The sequence below is a fragment of the Triturus cristatus genome, chromosome 1_1, assembly GCF_964204655.1.
Source record: "Triturus cristatus chromosome 1_1, aTriCri1.1, whole genome shotgun sequence".
In the NCBI taxonomy this organism is placed as follows: Eukaryota; Metazoa; Chordata; class Amphibia; order Caudata; family Salamandridae; genus Triturus; species Triturus cristatus.
Genome location: NC_140579.1, coordinates 138,262,056 through 138,285,661, shown reverse-complemented (window position 1 = coordinate 138,285,661; position 23,606 = coordinate 138,262,056). Strand labels below are relative to the sequence as shown.

At 49.9% G+C, this 23,606-nt stretch overlaps 1 protein-coding gene across 2 annotated transcripts in view; it reads left to right on the top strand.

The window, feature by feature from the left end:
* The window catches only part of RXRB (retinoid X receptor beta), a 237,200-nt gene extending 214,078 nt beyond the window's left edge, over positions 1-23,122 (top strand). For both annotated transcript variants that reach the window (XM_085619929.1, XM_085619853.1), the window contains exon 10: positions 18,478-23,122. In XM_085619929.1, the coding sequence (XP_085476055.1) occupies positions 18,478-18,625 (148 nt within the window). In that variant the 3' untranslated portion in view covers positions 18,626-23,122. The remainder of the gene's footprint in view (positions 1-18,477) is intronic.
* The last annotated feature ends 484 nt before the right edge of the window (positions 23,123-23,606 follow it).

The following is a 23,606-nucleotide window of genomic DNA, read 5'->3' as shown; positions in this document are numbered from 1 at the left end:
CGTCTCTCCAGGGATGGGGAGCTCATGTACTCCACTACACAGTGCAGGGACTATGGACGACACAACAGAAGAAGATGCACATCAACCTTCTGGAACTGATGGCAATCTTCCTAGCCATGAAGGCATTCAAAGTACATCTGTGCAACAAAGTCGTGTTGATCCGGACGGACAACATGACTGCCATGTACTACATACAGAAGCAGGGAGGAACACACTCTCCACAGTTGTCTCATCTGGCTCAGAGCATGTGGAAGTGGGCCATTCAGAGGAACATGTTCCTCATGGCAGAGCACCTCCCGGGCAAGGACAACCAGATGGCGGATCTGCTCAGCAGACACAGCCACCAGATGCACGAGTGGGAGTTACACCCATCAGTACTCCAACCGTACTTCCAGCAGTGGGGTCATCCAGAGATAGACCTCTTCGCCACAAGCGAAAACGCAAAATGCCAAAGCTTTGCCGCCAGGTTCCCACATCCGCAGTCGCAGGGCAATGCGATATGGATGAACTGGTCCGGCAGATTTGCGTACGCTTTTCCCCCAGCGCCGTTGATACCGCTGGTGGCTCGCAAACTCAGACAACACTCCCTGACACTCGTCCTAGTTGCTCCTACGTGGGCACGCCAGCCATGGTACACCACCTTCCTCGAACTTTCCGTGGTGCCGCATCAAAGGCTGCGGATCAAACCCGCGCATTTGACGCAGAACCATGGAGAGATTCAGCACCCAGATCCGCAACGGCTGAACCTGGCAATCTGGCTCCTGAAGTCCTAGAGTTTGGCTACCTCAACCTGCCACCTGACTGTATGGACATCATCAAGGAGGCCAGGAGACCCACTACAAGAGCTTGCTATGCAGCCAAATGGAAAAGGTTCGTCATTTATTGCAGTAATAATGACATTAACCCGCTGGACGCATCCATCCAAAACATCATTTGTTACCTCTTACACCTATACCGATGCAATCTGGCGTACACCTCTATACGTGTCCATTTGACGGCAATATCAGCCTATCTGCAAACCAGGCAGCACCTCTCACTATTCAGAGTGCCTGCCATCAAAGCATTCTTGGAAGGACTCAAACGAGTCATTCCACCAAGCCACCCACCGGCTCCAATGTGGAACCTCAACCTGGTCCTCACACGCCTGATGGGTCCACCCTTTGAACCTCTACACTCATGCGAGATTCAATTCCTCACCTGGAAAGTAGCTTTCCTGGTAGCAATCACTTCTTTAAGAAGGGTTAGTGAACTCCAGGCACTAACAGTTCAAGAGACATTTATACAGGTTCACGCCAACCGGGTCGTACTACGTACCAACCCCAAATTCATGCCCAAGGTAATCTCGCAGTTCCACATGAATCAAACTATTGAACTGCCCGTTTTCTTCCAAAACCCACAAACTGTCGCGGAACGAGCACTCCATACACTAGACGTAAGGAGGGCCCTCATGTACTACATCGACAGGACTAAACCCTTTAGGAAGACAAAACAACTGTTCGTTGCCTTTGCCCCACACCACAAGGGTAACGCCATCTCCAAAGCAGGGATAGCCAGATGGATAGTTAAGTGTATTCAAATTTGTTATCAAAAGGCAAAACGCACATTAACTATTCCCCCACGAGCCCACTCAACACGTAAGTTAGGGGCCTCCATGGCTTTTCTAGGAAATATTCCCCTGCATGATATATGTAGAGCAGCCACCTGGTCCACCACACACACATTTACCAAACACTATTGTGTAGATGTGCAATCAAAACAGCAGGCAGCTGTAGGACAGGCTGTTCTCAAAACCCTTTTTCAGACCGCTGCAGCTGGCACTGGTAGCCGCTGCTAATAGAGGGCACTGCTATACATTCTATGCACAGATATGAATTCAGCAGCCCACATGCCTCGAACTGAATATGCTACTTACCAGTATGCATCTGTTCTTGGCATGTAGGGCTGCTGACATTCATATCGCCCTCCCTCCTCCCCGGCGCCTGTAGCAGCTGCAGCTCTCAGAATTACTGTAAGCATGGTCATCACTTTTCTGTATCTACTCCATCACTGCCACAATGGCGAAAAACAATCTGAGGATGGAGAGGATGCCCATGCGCACTGTAGTCCAGGCGAGGAGTCACCTATCCCAGGATACCTCGAAGACTCTTCCAGGACAACAACGTGCAAACATCCGGACCCAACACTAGGCGGCGATCTATGCACAGATATGAATGTCAGCAGCCCTACATGCCAAGAACAGATGCATACTGGTAAGTAGCATATTCAATATTCTACTTGGAAGTGATAAGATTCTTACAAGGAACATAGAGAATTTGTCATCCATGCCTATACTTCCCCTATTGAAGCTTGAATCCATTTTTATTACATCTTATGAAAACACCTTTAAAACCATTGTATATGCCCACAGTAAAGTGTTAGAGAACGTTGCACTTGCTACTACTTAAGTATGCAAATTGAGTAAATTATAGGCACTGACGATTCAAGGACCGTATTTACAAGTACACAAAGGAAATGTGATTGCAAGTACTGGCCCACACACAACATGGTACCATAATCGAAACCGGTTGGTAAAAGGTCTTAATTATTCTTAGAAACTGGTGGTATGCCTCCAGGTCCACAATAGAATCCAATCCTTGTAACTTCCATATAGGTTAACTGTGTAGCGCATCACGCCTAACCTCAAACTGGGTAAGGTTATTGCACAACCTGCTGAAAGACTGGGGTACGGACAGGGAGTGGAAAGTTATAGGATTAAGGACAAGGAATAAGATTAAAATATCCTTTTACACAGTAACCCCGACCCCATGCACAAAGCCCGAACTGCAACCATCTAAGCACTTTTGGCCAATAGCCTTCCCATCACTGTACCCACCGTTCGGCTCTTTCTGTCACACCAGGACAGTAGCACCCACATTGCCAATTGTGATCAGGTACCCTTGGTGGGGGGGGGGGGGGGGGGGGGGAAGAATAATGGAGAAATGTCACAGTAGGTAGTTCATGTTTGGGTAAGGGTGCGAGAAAGTGTATATGTAAGAAAACTTGGAGGTGTTGTTCACTACCCTTTTCCCGAAATACACGCCATTTTAATTCAAAGATTTATAAATACTGTGACATCTCCAGTAAAAAAATGACTGGCATGAGCTTTAATGCTGGTTGCCATCTTGTAACAATCCATTCTTATTACAATGATAATACATGAATTAAAGTGGTTAGACAAAGTGCAATACTATATATCCATAGATATCTATATCTCCCTTCACCTCTCCCCATTCCCCCCTACCCCGCCTCTCCCCCCCCTCCCCCGCCCCCCCCCCCTCCCCCCCCCTCCCCCTTCGGGGTCCTACAGCCATGCTGTTTATACTTTGTCAACATATATTTCCAAATGAGTGATGTTGGAAATCAGAGGGAGACCCCAAACCAGTGCATAGTCTGTGGGTCAATTGTGTATACATGCATTTCATTAAAGCAGTGCAACCCATACTGAACTCCCAGCTCCTGAAAAACCTTAAAATGGCCATGTACTTTACCTACTCTTTTTGTCCAGTGCAAGGCGCCTTTACTGCTTAACGCTGACCTGAGAACTGGTAAAGAAGATTCTGATGAATACTTCCACCTACAGATTCCTTGCCTTGTGAATATTGCACAGGCCTCTGATTGGTTCCAGAAACTTCAAAACAGTACTCTTGTGTGTCTGTAGGTGGTATTGTGTGACTGCGCTGATGTTGTTCTGCTCTGGAAGTCATGACAGTGCCCCAGACCAGAACTAACCATTCGTGCGGACATCAGTACCTTTCTTCCTTCAGATGCTGATCTAGAGCTACTCCTTGGTCTTTTCAATACTTTTTGTTGTTGTGAAACTCCACATTTTTCCCAGTCTGTTCTGGATCTTAGTGCAGATCACCCTGATGGTATTGCACCATCTGCCCCTGGATGCTTTTGATCTTCTCCCCGAGGTCTTTGATGCCATTTTGGTAGGCGTCCGTCAATTACTTTTGTGTACGCGTGGCACTGGGATGGATTTGTGGCTTGGTGTGGTACCTGCCACTTGGACCTGTTCAGGCCACGTTGTCTGTAGTGTTATTGTTTTTGTTGCTCTTCCATCGAGGACGTACTTTGGGCACTATTGTAGGCTATTTGTCAGCCCCCTCTGCTACTTTGCAATTCCCAAGCCAGCCTTTGTTTTTTTAATCACCTGTTGCAAATCTTTCAGAAATCTCATCGTAACATTTATGTTCGAGGCATATGAGCTGCAGATTGTACACTTAGCATAGATCGCCATCTGGTGTTGGGCCCGGATGTTTGCAGTTTGTTTTTGTTCTTTGGACAGTCTTTGGAAGTCACGAGTTCGGTGACTCCTCCTTCGGTCCGTACTGCGCATGGGCTTCGGCTCCATCCTCAGATTGTTTTTTTCCGCCATCGGGCTCGGATGTGATACTTCGGTCTCCGGCTTCGAACTTCTACGGTTCCAGCCTCGACAGTAAATCCTCGTTCTTCGAGTTTTCTTCATCCAATCTTCATCTCTCGAAGCGGCACTTTTCTCCATCCCGTACATCGGCACCGGCCTTCGGGCCCTCCTCGACTCCGGTCCCGGCCGATGGAAAGAACTCCGTTCAAAAAGTGCCCAAAATGTGGGTCTAAATTTCCCCACACCGACCTCCATCAGGTGTGTAACCTTTGCCTCTCTCCAGAACACGAGGCTAGAGACTGCCCCGCCTGCAAGTTTTTCGATCTAAAAAGACCATCCGGGATCGAAGAGCTCGACGCACCATGGCGCACTCCTCGACCGCGGCTCCACCGGACATCTTCGGAGACGACGCCGAAGCTTCGGGGCAACTACACACCGAGCAGGAGGACGACGTCATCAGCGCTTCCGAGGCCGACGACTCCGACGTCGAGGACATCACACCGGCGCAGCGGGTCGTAAGTACTGTACCCCCTCCCACCCCCGCACCCAAAACCAAAGAGACTCAGGTTACACCCTCGCCTGCCGGCCTGGGCAAAACCAAGCACACAGCTTCTATCACCCCACCTTCGGGCCCGGTGTCGAAGCCTCAGAAGTCTCACGGCAGCTCGGGCTCGAGCCAGCCGACGCCTGGTGCCGAAAAACACCATCCGGCACCGAAGAAAGTGATACCCAGCTCGACTCCGAAGCCACCGGTGCCGAAGCCTGGACTCTCGGTGCCGACCAAACACAAACACAAATCTGTCGGCACCGACGCTCCGGCGCCGAAAAAACCGGAGGCTCCAAAAAAGCATGGCGCACAGAAACCATCGAAGCCCTCTGCTCCGAAACCATCGGCGCCAGCGGACGATTCGGCGCCACTGGCTCTGTTTACACCAGACCCTTTGCAAAAGACTCTATCTAAAGATCCAAAGACTGGGCTATTGACTTTAATTATCAAGAAAAGACGCCTTGGCGCTCCGGCTCCTCCTCCACCACCCAAACGGAAGGAGTCTGCTACTTCTCCCCTCAGAGTGCCCTCCCCACTACCTCCTCCTCTGCCTCCTCCACCTCCTCCACCCCCTCCACCCCCTCCCAGGTCTCCGCCACCTTTACCTCATCACTCCCCGACCCCGTCCCCAGATCCGGATGACGGGGATCCGGATTATGACCCGGCGGACGCCCCCAATGGACCCCACTCCACTGGGGACCCCAGACCCATGGAAAGACTACCACAACCCTGACATACCTGATATGCCTCAGGACGACCTATACCCATCCAGGCCGTCTCCTCCAGAGGACTCCTTAGGGTTTCATCACTTAGTGCAGAGAGCAGCACACTACCATGGGGTGGACATGCACAGCGAACCAATGGAAGACGACTTCCTACTGGACACATTTGACATTCAGTACAAATCCACGTCTATTTTGCCCATGCTTAAAGGTGTCACCAAGCATGCTGCAGAGGTGTTCAGAGACCCTGTCAGGGCCAGGGTACTGAACCCTAGAATAGAAAAAAAGTACAAGGCGGCACCCACAGACCCTGCATACATTAAGGGCCCTGCTCCCTTATATTCCCTAGTTGTCTCCACAGCTAGAAAGCGGGCTAACTCCCAGTCCTCAGGAGAAGCCCCACCGCCAGACAAGGAATCGAAACTTTTAGACGCGTCTGGCAAACGCACCGCCTCCCAAGCTGCAAACATGTGGCGCATTGCAAATACACAAGCACTACTTGCGCGCTATGACAGAGCACACTACGACGAACTTGAGGCTCTTATGCAGCACCTCCCGGAAAAACACAAACGTAAAGCTCATGACCTGATACAGGAGGGGAAAGCTAATTACTAACACCTCTATTAAATGTGCCCTCGATGCAGCGGACACTGCTTCTAGAGCCATAAATACTAGTGTCCTGCTTCGTCGTCATGCCTGGCTCAGGATCTCAGGGTTCAAGCCAGAAGTCCAGGCATCCATACTAAATCACCCCTTTGACCAACAAAATCTCTTTGGGCCAAAGGTAGACTAAGCATTAGAAAAAATGAAAAAGGACACGAACACAGCAAAGTCTATGGGTGCATTACAATCACAGACCCCTAAACGCTCCTTTCGGCGTTCATCCTTTCGTAGGACAGGCAGAGGCTACTCCACCGATAGCGCCTCTACCTCCTACAAGTCCCCTCCTCAAAATACCTTCTCGAAGGGCTACCAAAGGGGTGGATACAGGGGCAACAACAATAAGGGCAGGGGCAAAACTAACACCACCCGTTCTGCCACCCCGCCCGCACAATGACTTCCCTCCGCTCCCCCCAGACCATCCCACTCCGGTCGGGGGCAGACTACAACACTTTATCCACGCCTGGGAATCCATAACATCGGACAAATGGGTGACCCAAATTATTCGGTCAGGGTACTGTCTCGAGCTAACATCTACCCCACCCAATATCCCACCAAGGCACCGTCCAATGTCTCAAGAACATTCCACACTGCTCAAACAGGAGGTGCTCTCCCTCCTCCAAAAACACGCTATAGAGCAGGTCCCCGTCAATCAGCAAAATCTAGGGTTCTACTCTCTGTATTTCCTGATACCAAAGAAAGACGGGACCCTGAGGCCCATTCTGGACCTCCGGCCTCTAAATGCATACATACATTCAGACCATTTCCACATGGTCACCCTACAGCAAGTCCTCCCGCTCCTCTGTCAAGGAGACTTTCTCACTACCTTGGATCTGAAAGACGCATACTTTCACATTCCAATACACCCTTCTCACAGGAAGTACCTCAGGTTTGTGGTGGACGGTCAACATTACCAATTCACAGTTCTCCCCTTCGGGGTCACCACCGCACCACGGGTGTTTACCAAATGCCTAGCAGTAGTAGCAGCACACCTCAGACGTCAACATATTCATGTCTTCCCTTACTTAGACGACTGGCTGATAAAAGCCGCGTCCTACAGCCAATGTGTGCAACATACAAACAGCACCATCCAACTGCTCCACCAGCTAGGCTTCACGGTGAACTACCAAAAGTCCCACCTTGTACCATCTCACACAAAGCAATATCTCTGGGCCACTATAGACACCTCCAAAGGTATTGCCTATCCAAACTCAGCCAGGATCGCAAGCATACAAGCCTTGCGCAAAACATTCCTTCCTCAACACTCTCTTCCAGCAAGTGTTTATGAAGCTCATAGGAATGATGGCGTCTTGCATTTTCATAGTGCCCCATGCAAGACTCCACATGCGTCCACTTCAAGAGTGCCTAGCACGACAGTGGAACCAGGCCCAGGGTCAGCTAACGGATCTGGTGTTGGTGGACGGCCGCACCCATCACTCTCTGCAGTGGTGAAACACCACAAACCTTTCCAAAGGGCGGCCGTTCCTGGACCCGGTTCCTCAGGTGATTCTAACAGCGGACGCATCGCTCTCCGGCTGGGGAGCGCACCTCCTACACCTCACAATGCAAGGTCTATGGACGCCACAGCAAAAATCGCTCCACATCAACCATCTGGAGCTCTTGGCGATCTTTCTAGCCCTAAATTCTTTCCAAAAACAGATTTCGGGCAAAGCAGTCCTCATTCGCACAGACAACATGACTGCAATGTATTATATCCAAAAACAGGGGGGGACACACTCTCCCCAGCTCTCCCGCTTAGCCCAGAGCATATGGAGATGGGCAATTCCCCAAAACATCTTTCTCCTGGCACAGCACGTTCCAGGCGTACAAAACACCATGGCAGATCTGCTCAGCAGACAAACGCAACAACTACACGAATGGGAACTGCATCCACAAGTTATTCGCCCATTCTTCCAACAGTGGGGGCATCTTCAGATAGACCTCTTCGCCACCCACGAAAACAAAAAATGCCCAAGCTTCGCCGCCAGATACCCACACCCGTTGTCCAAAGGCAATGCGATATGGATGAACTGGTCAGGCAAATTTGCATACGCCTTTCCACGTCTCCCGCTAATTCCATTAGTGGTCAGGAAGCTACAACAGCACTCCCTCATACTCATTCTGGTAGCCCCAACATGGGCCAGGCAGCCGTGGTACACCCCACTATTACAGCTATCGGTGGTACCACATCAAAAACTGCACCTGTCCCCATGCCTCCTAACTCAGAACCATGGAGAAATCAGGCACCCGGACCCAGCTCAGCTCAACCTTGCGATCTGGCTCCTGAAATCTTAGAATTTGGGTACCTTAACCTTCCCCCTGATTGCATGAACATTATCAAGGAAGCTAGACGTCCTACCACTCGAGCATGCTATGCCGCAAAGTGGAAGAGATTTGTTGTTTACTGCCGTAACAATACAATCAACCCTTTAGATGCATCCATACAGCACATCATATGCTATCTACTCCATCTTCAAAGGTGTAACCTGGCATATTCATCCATACGCCTACACCTAGCAGCGATTGCTGCTTACCTACAAAACAGACAGCATTAATCACTGTTCAGAGTGCCTGCTATTAAAGCCTTTATGGAAGGCCTTAAACGAGTAATTCCTCCCAGGGCACCACCTTCCCCTGTATGGAATCTAAATGTAGTTCTTACAAGGCTAATGGGTCCGCCCTTCGAACCAATGCATAAATGTGAGCTACAGTTCCTCACCTGGAAAACAGCTGTCCTCGTAGCTATCACTTCCCTTAGAAGGGTTAGTGAAATACAAGCGTTCACTATACAGGAACCCTTCTTACAAATACATCACAGCAAAGTGATACTTCGTACAAACCCAAAGTTTCTGCCCCAGGTCATTTCCCCCTTCCATCTCAATCAATCGGTGGAATTACCTGTTTTTTTCTCGCAACCTCAATCTGTTGCGGAAAGGGCTCTACATACACTTGATGTTAAGAGGGCTTTACTGTACTACATACAGAGAACACAACCTTTCAGGAAAACTAAACAATTGTTTGTTTCCTTCTCTCCACCGCGTAAAGGCAACCCATCTCTAAATCAGGGATAGCTAGGTGGATAGTAAAGTGCATACAAATTTGCTATCAAAAGGCAAAAAGAACATTATCTGTTCCACCTAAAGCCCACTCTACTAGAAAGTTAGGGGCTTCTATGGCTTTTCTAGGGAACATACCCTTAGATGACATCTGCAAAGCAGCCACATGGTCAACACCGTACACCTTCACAAAACATTACTGTGTAGACGTGCATTCCAAGCAACAAGCTAGTGTGGGCCAGGCTGTACTAAAGACACTATTTCAAACCGCTGCAACGGATACCGTTGGTCGCCGCTAAGGTTGGGTACTGCTATATAATCTATGCAAAGTGTACAATCTGCAGCTCATATGCCTCGAACGGAATATGCTACTTACCAGTATGCATCTGTTCTTGGCATGTAGAGCTGCAGAGTTGTACACGCCCACCCGCCTCCCCGGCTACCTGTATCCGTTCCAGTCCATCTTATTTAGATATAACACACATGGGTTTCTCACTGTTATTACTACGCTCCATCATTTCCCTGTTGGCGAAAAACAATCTGAGGATGGAGCCGAAGCCCATGCGCAGTATGGACCGAAGGAGGAGTCACCGAACTCGTGACTTCCAAAGACTGTCCAAAGAACAAAAACAAACTGCAAACATCCGGGCCCAACACCAGATGGCGATCTATGCTAAGTGTACAACTCTGCAGCTCTACATGCCAAGAACAGATGCATACTGGTAAGTAGCATATTCCTTCTCTAGCCGTGTCGCTGGGTGGCCTCTCTGGCCTCTGCCTCTAATTGTCTTCCATGCACTAGCAGCACCACTACAGGGTATGGGCGATATTCGCCACTGCCTGCCGTGCGAAAATCTCTGCACGCGGCCTTTCGGGTTTCCTGCTGCTCCCCACTCAGCGTCTCAGTCCCGACAATGGGAGGATGTGTTCGTATCGGTTCTGGGCCTGCTCTCGGTGGCCTTTGCCCTTAGGTGGCCATCTGCTCTCCCGTATGGGTATGCCTCCTTTCGATGAGCGGGTGGTGATTAAATGCGGCCACAAATATCCAGGGGACTTCGCTCCTAGGCAAAGAAGGAGCTTGCCTGCACTTTCTCTTCTGGGGCCAATCGCCACTTTTAATGCTTGTTATACTCAGTTTGTGTGGCCCAGCCGCCCGCGTTGTTACTGTGTGCTCCCGGGCGTTGCGTAGCTCAACCACCTCCCTCGGAGCACCGAGCACTTGATCCTTCCCCCACTGAGGCTTCTTCCTGCAGTCTGCCCCCGTGTCCTTTCTTGCCGTGCAGCCTGTTCCCGGGGGTATATCTGATCTCCACTTACCCCGTACTCACTGCGTCGGAGAGTCCCGTGTGACGCTGCAAATCCGTCACACGAGTCCGTCTCGTTGTCCATTGCCCACCCTTCAAGTATTTTTGCCCCCTCCGTTAGTTGATCGTCGGCCGGCCGGCGCTCCTCTCCCCCGCTTCCTGTTACTCCGTTGAGCCGCACTATGCGCTTCGCGGGTCTCGATTCACTTTAGGGCCCGGTCTGGGTGCCGCCTGTAGGCCGTAATTTTCCGTCCTACGACAGGTCGTGTGCACCGCACCTCCCGCGCACAGCAACAGCGCTTCACGTTCTGTATCCGTAGCGGATCTGCCCCTGATCGAAGATGGCCATGTCGGTACAGGAGAAATGATCGGATTTATGGGGAGAAACTCCCAGGGTCCCGGGGCTCTGTTAGGCTGCGGCCATCATGATCGGCTGCTAGCCACGCCCCATATAGGCGATTTTTGAGGAATATTTGTTTGTTTCAAAAATCGACACTTAGAAGAATTTCTGGTAAAAACCAGGCAATGTTATCCTATGGAGGAAAATCAAGTTAGCGGTAAGTACGGTTGTAATTACTTTTGAGGGTCAGTGCTGGGCACCAAGATCCAGCACTGGGATCTCTCCTGATAACAGGTGAGTAATTTCGTTTTCGTTATTCAGCTGATTTTAGGTGAATATTTTCGAGTTTCCAAACTCGAGAGAAGAATTTCCAAGTGAAACCAGTCAATGTTACCCTATGGAAGAAAAGTGAGTTATCTGCTTTTGGGTAAGTACTCGATTGGCAGAGTTAAGGTTCTGGGCATAGACTCGGGGGTCTCCCAGGGTGAGGTAGGTACAGTTGTTACACCCTCAGCGGCACCAGGGTAGGTGGGTGCAGAGAGAGTTGGGCTCAATGCTAGCCTATGGCGGGCATGGGGCCTCTGGTTGGTGGCTGCTAACAGGCAGGCCACGTGGTTGTCGGAGCTAGGCTCCTGGTCACTTGCTCAGGGCAAGTGGGGAAGGAAAATAGGACAGAGGTTGCACTCCCAGGGGCACTCTGGTGGCTGGGTGCAGGGTGCTTTTGAGCCGTCGGGCGCTCAATGGATTTCAATGGAGAAGCTCTAAGATGAACAAAGGCTGCAAGCTCGGGGACAAAGATTCTTCAGGTGCGACCACCACTTTGAGAGGTAAGTTGGGAAGCTGTAGGTTAGGTAGGTACCCAGGAGCTGGGCACAGGGGGCCGCAGGGCGCCGGGTTCAGGGGTGTCTTTTCGCGTCGGGAAATCGTACCCTCAGCTGGTCGTGGTTGGAGGGGTCCATGGTTCTGAGGCTGCAGGCGTCGTCAGGAGCGTCGAGGTGGGTCCTTTGGTGCTGGATTTGGGGTCACAGTCACCGGGGTGGATGTCCTCGTGGTCTTTGTCCACTCCGGCACAGGCCAGGCTTGGCAGGTGCAGAGTGTGCAGGAGTCGCGGTTCCTGGTTGGCACCAGGGGCTTGTTACTTGCTTTGAGCACAACCACTGCTCGTGGGAGTCCGTCTTTTTAGAGTCAGAAGGCAGTCGGGTCCTCCGGGGTTTTTGAGGTTGCTGACCACTGGAGACGCCGGGTTGTAGTAGGAGCAGGTTCGAGGGTCGACAGGCCTATAGGGCTGGGGCCAAGTCAGTTGGTGTCTTCCTCTTGTTAGCAGCTGCACGGCAGGTCTTCGTGTTTCTTGTTCTTGCTTGTTTCAGATTCGGAATCTGAGGAAGGAAGGTTCAGGGTGCCTCTAAGTACTACATTTAGGGCCGTTACAGGTAGGTAAAGGGCAGGGACCAATGGGTCCCTTCTCTGGGGTGGGTACACCCCCTATCCTGCCACTCTCCCGTGGGAGGGGGGCAGTAGCCTAGTCCTGATTGGGCAGGGCTCCCCATCTTCAAGATGGAGAGAGCCCGGAGATGTGCTTCACCTCGCCTCCCCCACCTGAGGGGTGGGGTTGGCAGAGGCTGGCACACCCCCTTTCCTCCCTTGGGGTTTCCCACCAGTCTTCCGCCAGAGTGGGGGGGGGGGGGGGGGTCAGAACCGGTGGTGGCCAGTTGCTGAGTACAGAAAGTGGCCTGGAGAAGCTCACAAAGGCGACATGCCTTTGAAGCTTCCCCTGCCCATCCTGGGAGGAGACCTTGCACCTCGCCCAGGATGTGCATTGTTGCAGGCCCAAGAGAGCGCATGGCTCTCTACCCAGAGGTCCAGCAACATGTCTGTTGTGTGGCAGCCTAGGCAGCCCCTCAGACAGGACGTGGATTATAGGTTAGGTTCAGGGGGCAACTCCAAGTTGCCCTCTGTCGTGCATCTTACATTAAACCCACACTGATGCCAGTGTGGGATATAATGTGCTGAGAAGTTTGATATCACACTTCTCAGTCTTCAGTGCAGCCATCATGGTGCTGTGGAGTTTGTGATGACCTCCCAGCACCATATACTCTTAATGGCAGCACTGCACTTACAGTGCCCAGGAATGAACCTGGGTGCTGTAAGGGTACAGGGCTCTTGCCCTTGTACCCACACCACTGGCATAGTGCACCCAGCTAAAGGGGTGACTGAGGTATGCCAGGGCAGTGTGTGTTGTGGGCATGCCACACTGAGATGTGTGCCATGTCGACTGTTTTGTTCTGCACCAAGACACTCAGCCTGGAAAGGCTGTTTGTGTGTGTCTGTGTGTGTCTGTGTGTGTCTGTGTGTGTCTGTGTGTGTCTGTGTGTGTCTGTGTGTGTCTGTGTGTGTCTGTGTGTGTCTGTGTGTGTCTGTGTGTGTCTGTGTGTGTCTGTGTGTGTCTGTGTGTGTCTGTGTGTGTCTGTGTGTGTCTGTGTGTGTCTGTGTGTGTCTGTGTGTGTCTGTGTGTGTCTGTGTGTGTCTGTGTGTGTCTGTGTGTGTCTGTGTGTGTCTGTGTGTGTCTGTGTGTGTCTGTGTGTGTCTGTGTGTGTCTGTGTGTGTCTGTGTGTGTCTGTGTGTGTCTGTGTGTGTCTGTGTGTGTGTCTGTGTGTGTGTCTGTGTGTGTGTCTGTGTGTGTGTCTGTGTGTGTGTCTGTGTGTGTGTCTGTGTGTGTGTCTGTGTGTGTGTCTGTGTGTGTGTCTGTGTGTGTGTCTGTGTGTGTGTGTCTGTGTGTGTGTCTGTGTGTGTGTCTGTGTGTGTGTCTGTGTGTGTGTCTGTGTGTGTCTGTGTGTGTGTCTGTGTGTGTGTCTGTGTGTGTCTGTGTGTGTCTGTGTGTGTCTGTGTGTGTCTGTGTGTGTCTGTGTGTCTGTGTGTCTGTGTGTGTGTCTGTGTGTCTGTGTGTCTGTGTCTGTGTGTGTGTGTCTGTGTGTCTGTGTGTGTGTGTCTGTGTGTGTGTGTCTGTGTCTGTGTCTGTGTGTGTGTCTCTCTGTGTCTGTGTGTGTGTGTCTGTGTGTGTGTCTCTCTGTGTGTGTGTGTCTGTGTGTGTGTCTCTGTGTGTGTGTGTCTCTCTGTGTGTGTGTGTCTGTGTGTGTGTCTGTCTGTGTGTGTGTCTGTCTGTGTGTGTGTCTGTCTGTGTGTGTGTCTGTCTGTGTGTGTGTCTGTCTGTGTGTGTTTCGCTGTGTCTGTGTGTGTCTCTGTGTGTGTCTGTCTGTCTGTGTCTGTGTGTCTGTCTGTCTGTGTGTGTGTCTGTCTGTGTGTGTGTGTGTCTGTCTGTGTGTGTTTCGCTGTGTGTGTGTGTGTCTGTGTGTCTGTGTGTGTGTGTGTCTCTGTGTGTGTGTGTGTCTGTGTGTGTCTGTGTGTGTGTCCCTCTGTGTCTGTGTGTGTGTCTCTCTGTGTCTGTGTCTGTGTGTGTGTCTCTCTGTGTCTGTGTCTGTGTGTGTGTCTCTCTGTGTCTGTGTGTGTGTCTCTCTGTGTCTGTGTCTGTGTGTGTGTCTCTCTGTGTCTGTGTCTGTGTGTGTGTCTCTCTGTGTCTGTGTCTGTGTGTGTGTCTCTCTGTCTCTGTGTCTGTGTGTGTGTCTCTCTGTCTCTGTGTCTGTGTGTGTGTCTCTCTGTGTCTGTGTCTGTGTGTGTGTCTCTCTGTGTCTGTGTCTGTGTGTGTGTCTCTCTGTGTCTGTGTGTGTGTCTCTCTGTGTCTGTGTCTCTGTGTGTGTCTCTCTGTGTCTGTGTCTCTGTGTGTGTCTGTGTGTGTCTGTGTGTGTCTCTGTGTGTGTCTGTGTGTGTCTCTGTGTGTGTCTCTCTGTGTCTGTGTCTCTGTGTGTCTCTGTGTGTGTCTCTCTGTGTCTGTGTCTCTGTGTGTCTCTGTGTCTCTGTGTGTCTCTGTGTGTGTCTCTCTGTGTCTGTGTCTGTGTCTGTGTCTGTCTGTCTGTCTGTGTGTGTCTGTCTGTGTGTCTGTCTGTGTCTGTCTGTGTGTGTCTGTCTGTGTGTGTCTGTCTGTGTGTGTCTGTCTGTGTGTGTCTGTCTGTGTGTGTCTGTCTGTGTGTGTCTGTCTGTGTGTGTCTGTCTGTGTGTGTGTGTGTCTGTCTGTGTCTGTGTGTGTGTCTCTCTGTGTCTGTGTCTGTCTGTGTGTGTCTGTGTGTGTCTGTGTGTGTCTGTGTGTGTCTGTGTGTGTCTGTGTGTGTCTGTGTGTGTCTGTGTGTGTCTGTGTGTGTCTGTGTGTGTCTGTGTGTGTCTGTGTGTGTTTCTCTGTGTCTGTGTGTGTTTCTCTGTGTCTGTGTGTGTTTCTCTGTGTCTGTGTGTGTTTCTCTGTGTCTGTGTGTGTTTCTCTGTGTCTGTGTGTGTTTCTCTGTGTCTGTGTGTGTTTCTCTGTGTCTGTGTGTGTTTCTCTGTGTCTGTGTGTTTCTCTGTGTCTGTGTGTTTCTCTGTGTCTGTGTGTGTTTCTCTGTGTCTGTTTCTCTGTTTCTCTGTTTCTCTGTTTCTCTGTTTCTCTGTGTCTGTGTGTCTCTGTGTCTGTGTGTCTGTGTGTCTGTGTGTCTCTGTGTCTGTGTGTCTCTGTGTCTCTGTGTCTCTGTGTCTCTGTGTCTCTGTGTCTCTGTGTCTCTGTGTCTCTGTGTGTCTGTGTGTCTGTGTGTCTGTGTGTCTGTGTGTCTGTGTGTCTGTGTGTCTGTGTGTGTCTCTGTGTGTCTCTGTGTGTCTCTGTGTGTCTCTGTGTGTCTCTGTGTGTCTCTGTGTGTCTCTGTGTGTCTCTGTGTGTGTGTGTGTGTGTGTGTGTGTGTGTGTGTCGGTGTCTCTGGGTCTCTGTCAGGGTACAGGACCTCTAAGGGTGACACAATATGTGCTGCAGCCCTTAGGGGCCTTCTCTGATCACAAGGCCCTGGGTACCTAGGGTACCATTTACCAGGGGCCGACATGTGGCCAGAGATGCCAATTGGGTTTTAGGCTTCATGCAGTTTTAGGGAAAAACACAGGCCCTGGGCACCTGATTGGCAGGAACCCAGGGCACACTCAGTCAAAGTGCATCAGCAATTCAGCAAAAGGTGGGGGCATACCATGCAAGAAAGATGGCACTTTCTCACAATCTGGAGCCCCCACGGGGCTCTGGGTAATTGGGGCCAAACTGCCCCCACGCATTGGAGCGGCCCGCTACGGCGGGCCCGTTCAGCAATGGACACTAACTGCATGCCTCTCCTGGAGCCACACGGGCTCTTTAAACAAATCATGCCCTACAACGGAGCACGGGCACCGACAATGTGCCCCGACGCGCACCCCCCTCCTCGTAGGAGCGGCCCTTTGTCATGCAGGGCTGCTTGGAGACTGACATGGGGTACTGGGACCAGCACTGGGCCCTCTAAGAAATAGGCCAACAATGTGGGAGTGGCCGCTCTCTGGCGGGACTGCTCAGGCACCAACACTGTGCCTTGGGAGGAGCAACACTGGGGGAAGGCACCGATAGCGTGCCTTGACATACACCCCCTCCCCACTAGCTCCACTCACCCCCTCCCCACTAGCTCCACTCACCCCCTCCCCACTAGCTCCACTCACCCCCTCCCCACTAGCTCCACTCACCCCCTCCCCACTAGCTCCACTCACCGGACTGCGGGCAGGACTCTGCGGGTCACCTCGGTGGGCAGCACGCGGATCTCACTCACTCACTCACTCACTCACTCACTCACTCACTCACTCACTCACTCACTCACTCACTCACTCACTCACTCACTCACTCCTCGCATCCTGCTGCACTCTGTAGCTGCCCCGTAGGCTGGGTGGGCTCCCACCTGCCTTCAACCTCTCCTCCTGGCGCCGGGGCTCCTAACAGGTCACGGGAGCCCCGCACACCATGCCGCATTCCTCGCTCTCCACCCCGGGGGCCTCCACTGACAGCACCACTGCCTCACCTCCGGCCCTGCCCACTTCCCAGACAAGGATGCCGGACTTCCGGCTTAGCGATCGGTGCCGCGGTGGTCATTTCGGTACTCCTTTTCTTCGTGGCGGCAATGAGGGGTAGGCTCCCTCTTAATGTAAAATATAAAGCAGAGTGGGCACCCGTAAAAGGCATAAAGCAGCGAGGTGGTCTCCGGCTGTCAAAAATGAGCAGAAGTGCAGAGGCTGCAAAACGTGGCCAAAATACACATAAAGCGGGGTGGGCACCCGCTCCCAAGACTTCACGGGGGAATCCCTATGGTGGGGATTCCCTCTCCAAAGGGCTGCAGCTCAGAGCTGCGCAGCCCCCGCTTTTCCTCTTCAGGGGAAATAAAAATAAAAGCGCTCACAAGGCGCTAGATGCAGCCATAAGTCCTGGAGGCTGAAAAGAAGCAAAATGGTCTCTGGGGGCATAGCTGGGCCCAGGGAGGCCAGCACACAGGGCCCTCCAGCAGGGAGGTAAACCCCCATGACGGTTCCTCCTAGGCCCCAGCAGCAGCAAGCCCCTCAGCAAGTCAGGAACAGCACAGGAACTGAACAACATCATGGGGTCTCAGCCCCTATATTTATATCAACAAAAGTCTTTGTTCTCAAAAGTCACAAGTCACTGAACCCAGCCAGAACCAGTTTGGTGATCGTCAGGTCCTCCTGGCTTGGAGTTCATTAACATTCCACCCTGGGGATAGCCCAGACAGGTACCAGAAGACCGAGGGGTAGAGCAGCCTGCCTTGTCATACACTGATGATGCAGTGAACATGCAGGAAATATGCCTCAGAATTGTGGGGACACCCAAGTTTCAGAAGTAGCATAGTCCCTGATTGGGGATAAGACTGTCCATCAGGCAATTGTTTTGTTCCAAAGTACTAATTTTCTGACCAGCCACACATCAGAATGGCCGAGTAAGCAGAGATCCAGGTGCAGAATACTGTAGGTGGCTTGCTATTATCCCTGCCTCACCCAGGAGCAAGGTCTGGACTTGAGAAGGGGTGTCTGTGATGGATTACCTATGAAAAGATTTTGCCAGTCTGATGGAAACTATTTCTTGTCTTACATTTTAACTATTTTCTTACTAAGTTCAAGGTTGAATGTTCAAATAATTTATGAATGTTAGCTTTCCTATTTGTGATCAGAAGCACTTTGTATAGCCTGGCCGTTAGCACAACTCAAGATATATTTGGAAATAAGTAAGAAATAGGTTGACAACAATACAGTGATCTTTATGTAACAATTGCATGACTTGATTTTGGTATCCCAGCATCATTTTGTTCTGGAAGGCTTATTGCCCCTTGTTACAGATGTTGTTTTCCACATTGTAGTTGGTGAATGTTCAGTCTGTACAGTTTGATTGTTGAACATGCCCTTGGAGGTCCTTGATGGAGGTGAGTGAATCCGGGATTGTTATTTAGGCAGTTCTTGGTTACTGATCAGGGTAGCTGCTTTTTCCATTATCTTGGTCACTGATCTCTTCTGTCTCTCTTGCTCTAGGTTTGCAAAGCTACTGCTCCGCCTTCCGGCTCTCCGCTCAATTGGCCTGAAGTGCCTGGAGCACCTGTTCTTCTTCAAGCTAATTGGAGACACCCCAATTGACACCTTCTTGATGGAAATGCTTGAGGCACCTCACCAGCTTTCCTGAAAATAGAAGGGTGGACTTTGCCACAGCAAGGAGTCGCGAACAGAAGATTCCTCCCATGTCCCCTGCCATGTCACCCCTTTTTGAAGAGGAAAGCCTTTTCTCTGCATGCAGTGCACACACTCCAGTTACCAAAATGGAAAATCTGTCTCAGTGATGCTCTGAGGGCCACGCAAAGGACCCATAGAAGTTCCTCAATAGTTGGGTTCCGCAGACTAAGACTTGTCTTACTGACAGGCAGGCGTGCATCACTGAGGCTTCAATACATACTACAGACTAAGCCCTTTCACCATTACTCTTGGAAATGGCAATCTCACGACATAGCGTACCACATCGTCGTGGGTGAAGGATCTGGCACTCTGGGTGACTAAACCGCTGAATTTGTTAACCTGATCGAAAGACATTCTTTAGCGATCTGAGTGGAGAGCCAAAACTAGCCTTGCCAAGATGATGACAAGGGTGCAAAATGGTGCATCTCAACTGTGCCACATTTATCTTTCTCTTTCCCTCCCTGTGCACCGTTTACGTGAGGACTAATGGCAGCAGGAGTTGCATCAGCAGAGAAGGTGGACCACGGCAGCTGGGCCTGTATCTACAGAAGATATGAGCTGATGGCTTAGATGATCCATACATAGACAATGGGGATTAATGGCTTCAGCTAGTCTATAGCTTGTGATATGAACTAATGGGTTTTGGGGTCCTAGGTAGTACATATGGATCGGCGACTGCAGAGACTTGGAAAAATTGATCCATCAGCCTAATAGCTACACATAATTCATGTATGTGCTTGTAAGGCTGTATGCAGCGCACCCATGGTTAGGCTTTATTTCTGCAGACCTTCATACATCCAAAGTAGGCTGACTTCTGCAGGAGTTGGGCTAGAGAGCCGCACAGAGGTCTTCGCAGAGTCCGCGCTTGGACTGATGGACAAGAAGCACCTTCTAAAGGCGTCCATACATGTTAGCCCTCTTCTGAGACATCGAGGGATGCATTAAAGATGATGCTCGATTGCAAGGTTATACGGGGACCTGCAAACTGTGCAGGAAGGTCTCAGAGGGAGGCTTCAGAGGGCAAAAGAATCAAGGGGTGAGTCATGGAAGGAATCTCCATGGAGGTCATGGAGCAAATAGAAGATCATAGTGGGATACTGTAAGGAGGTTTGAACAGAGGAAGAGCTTCGAGCCTCATGGCCAGATGTAACAGTGAGTGCAGACTCTAAATGAGTCCATTCTATCGCATTGTTTACACAGAGGAATTTAGGAGGCGTTGCTGACTGTGCCTCAGACAGCAAATCATAGAGGAGTTCTAGTCTGCTTTGAGTGGAGTGTTTAAAAGGAGCAATGGTTGTTTGATGGGACCCCCTTGTTTTTTTTCACCCTCCATTATATCTGCCCGTATCATCCTTGACGTCTGGGTCTTTTCTCGTCATCCACAGTAGCTGCCTTTAATCAGCCCTGCCATGTTTATCGGAACCCAGCCTTGCTTCTTCCTAGCATATGGCATCTCGTCACCCCAGCACTTGTCCTTGACCATAGCCCTATTTCATGTCCTCACACCACCTAATTGTATTGCACTTTTTCAGTTCATCGTGTGTTTCTTCGGCCTAATGCCCTGAATCTTACAATACTCTCCTGTCACCCTAGCTTGAACCTGTCATCTGTCCCATCTTCCTCTGAGCCATAACTTATCTTATTTTGTCAACCCCTTGTCACCCCTGTCACATTTTTCCAAATACTTATTTTTTTTTTTCCATTTACATCTTTTTTTTATCAGATTTAGATCGCATTTTAGTCTTGCCAACTCCATGAACACTTCTCTACCCGAGGGCCCAGTAACTTCCTCAGATCTTTTATCCTCCTTAATAACCTTCCCCACTCACCGATCCCATGGTTTGTGCTGTTTTGTCAGCACTTTTATACTGCTTATACCTGGTCCTCTTCCTTTTATATGGCGTCAGTATCCTTTCTGGAGATTCAGCTATCATCTGCTTTCTCTTAGACGGTGTTCGAGTCCTGCGGAGTAAGTGAAGCAGAGGATGTAAAAGACTCTCTCTCAAGTCCCATTGTAAACTGCTTCTCTATTTCCCTTGTGTGACCCTTTTTTATTTTCATAAAGGGTTCCCTGTCACAGACCAGGACTTCAGGGTTTGGATAGGCGTTGGTCTTCCTGAGAGCCTCAGTAACACCCAGATTGACCTGTAGAGGGCGGTGCTGGGAATATAACATCTTAATAGGGTTTTTATTTTAATTCAGAGTTTGCACTTTGATCAGGATTTTTTATTTGAAGCGTTTTCTCAGCAGTCCCTTGATAGCCAGTCTTGTTGGGGATGCTCTGGGATCAGAATGCAGTCTTTTCGTATCTAGGCCCCTTAAAATGCTGCTGATGGGTTAGCTTAGTGCCAGCTTTTTACTACTTTTAATCTTGACTCGAGGGGGGGGCCCTAATGAGAGAGTGTATGTGAAAGGTGGGTGTAGCTTCCCTGCGCTTTGTTTGCCAAAAGAGGTACCTGTGTAGGCCTACTATTCGAGTGCCCAAAGTTGGAAGTTGCTGGTTCCGTTTCAGGAGCAGAGGATGGCTGGGTGCTCTGGCTTTGAAGGTTGGGTTCTTCATTCTTTTGCTTGTGAAAGCGCTTTGACACTTAACTCCCTCACCCACCGTTATTCATAGATTTTTCTTTTCAGTCCTACAGGGAGCAGGTTTGATCAAAGGTGGGTGCTGCCATGGACTACATACCATCCTGCAAGCCCTGGGTGCTTTGCATAGTATTACATGGCTAGGTTGACGCTTGAACTGCAGAGACGTTAGATCACCAGCAGTTTGTTTGATGCTTGAGGGCTGAGCGGCTTGGGTACGATGGAGCCATTTTAAACTAAAAGGATTCACACGTTCAACCAACAGTTGATATTTACCTTCTACTGGTAGCGGGCAAACCTTTATTGTAGAATGGATGTCTATATTTCATACACCATGCCTGTGTGTGCACTCATTTGATGCTATGTAATGATACAACCCTGAAGCCTGGATCCCCAGCAAAGATCCCTATGGAAATAAATGCAGACTCCACATTGGTGAGATCACATTAACTGGGGAAGATTCAGTGCTCCATGGCCAGGGTGAACTTGAACTAATGGTTACAGGAATTACCTGTATTCTGGCTCTCCAGCATGGATTGTATAGAGCCTTACTGCATCTGCTGCTGGCTGGATCCCAGAGAGACTGAAGTTCTACTGTGAGATCAGTGGAAGGGAAGAAGAGAGGCCTCTGTTTAATTAAAAAGGATAATAACACTAATGAGATTGACACTTCACAGGTCTGTCACTCATTTCCCCCCGTAAAAAATGAAATAGGGGAACTATGCCTCTGCTCAATCATTGTTTTTTTAAAAAAAAAATCTGTTTTTTTTTTTAATTAGCCATCACTGCATAGGCCTTCCTTCTAGGCATTGAAGGTTTTCCAGTTATTGTAATAAATGATCTGTTTGGCACACAATGTCACTAGTCACTTTTAAAGATATGCCTTTTGTGAATCTATCCGGGCTATGAAGCAAGCAGACCCTTAGAGTGGTTTGCAAAAGCTGCCCATTGCTAATGCACACCGCCATTGTCTGTGCATCATGTCAGCATAGATTATGCTGCTAACAGGACGAGAGGGCAGGTGATGTGGCTACCTTCTTATCCCACAACCAAAATGGGTAAAAGCAAACAACTTTTTGAACAAAGTAAAGCAGTGTTGTCCACAAAAAAGGAGCTCATCTGCTCACCCCCCCCCCCATACTTATCCCCTTGACAGCCCGGCTGTGTGATTATACGTTTTGTATAGCATGATAGGTGGAGAAATAGAGTTGGTTCTGGGCTTGAATCATTGAATCAATAAAACAGCATCTGTATAGCACAGCACTGTCACCCCTAGGTGTATCTTGGCACTGTCTGTCAAAGAGCCAGGGCTTGAGCCTTTGTCTGCAAGGAGGCTGTATGGAGCTGGAGGGGAAGGTTGTTCCAGGTCTTGGCAGCGATGTAGGAGAAGGGGCGTCCCCGGCTGCAGAAATGTGAGCAAGGGTGAATGAAGAGGAGCGCAGGTGTCTTGCGGATCGGTGGAAGTTCTACAGAGTATTTTATGATGCATTGACATCACCGTTAAAACAAAAATCTTTCTATATTTTTAATTCTTTGCTGGGCAGGTGGTTGTGACTCTCTGGGATTTCCCTCTGGCTTCCATAAGAATTGAGGGAGGAGAGGAATATGGTAGGGAGGGCCTGTAGTCCTTAACTTTTCAATTCCAGAGTACCACTGTGGTGTATGTCCCACACCTTTTTAGGGATGTAACCATCTCCCCACATTCGCCTGCCTCAAGGTTTTACACATTGTATTTTGATTGTATGAAACAAACGATGATCTGGTTTTGATTTGTGCAATTCTGCTGCTGCTGCATGATTCCGTTTCTCTCTCTTGTTTTAACCCTTCGAGTTGCTTTCTGAACATTAAAGAGCGGATCTAGCACTGATACTGCCTCTTGGCATGACCTTTCATTACTGCTTCAGAATCCAATGCAAGCAGGAAGTATTGTACTCCATGTGAAGGTGATGTTTTAACTAAACCACTGTGAAGGCAGTTCTTTGTGCCCTGTGCCTGTCTGTGTTTCCTGCGTTCACACCCAGTCCTTCAATAGGAAAGAGTTGCCAGACAAAGAAATGCAATGCGTCAAAGATGCCTATGAATCGGCTTAGGTTTTTTGGAGGCCTGGTTGAAAGGTGAGACTTCTCTGACTTTGAACCTTTCTACTGGAGTTACCTACACAGTTCCTAAAAAAAATCTGCAAACATTTTAACCAAACTTGAACAAAGATCTGACAAAGTTCAAAATAGGATGTCAAAGATTAGTCCTTAACAGTACTTTTGTTGTCCCGTTTAACCTGGCTACCCAAAAATTGGTGCATCCTGAAAGATTGAGGGCAGTTGGGAACACAACTACTCCAGTGTTACCGCAGG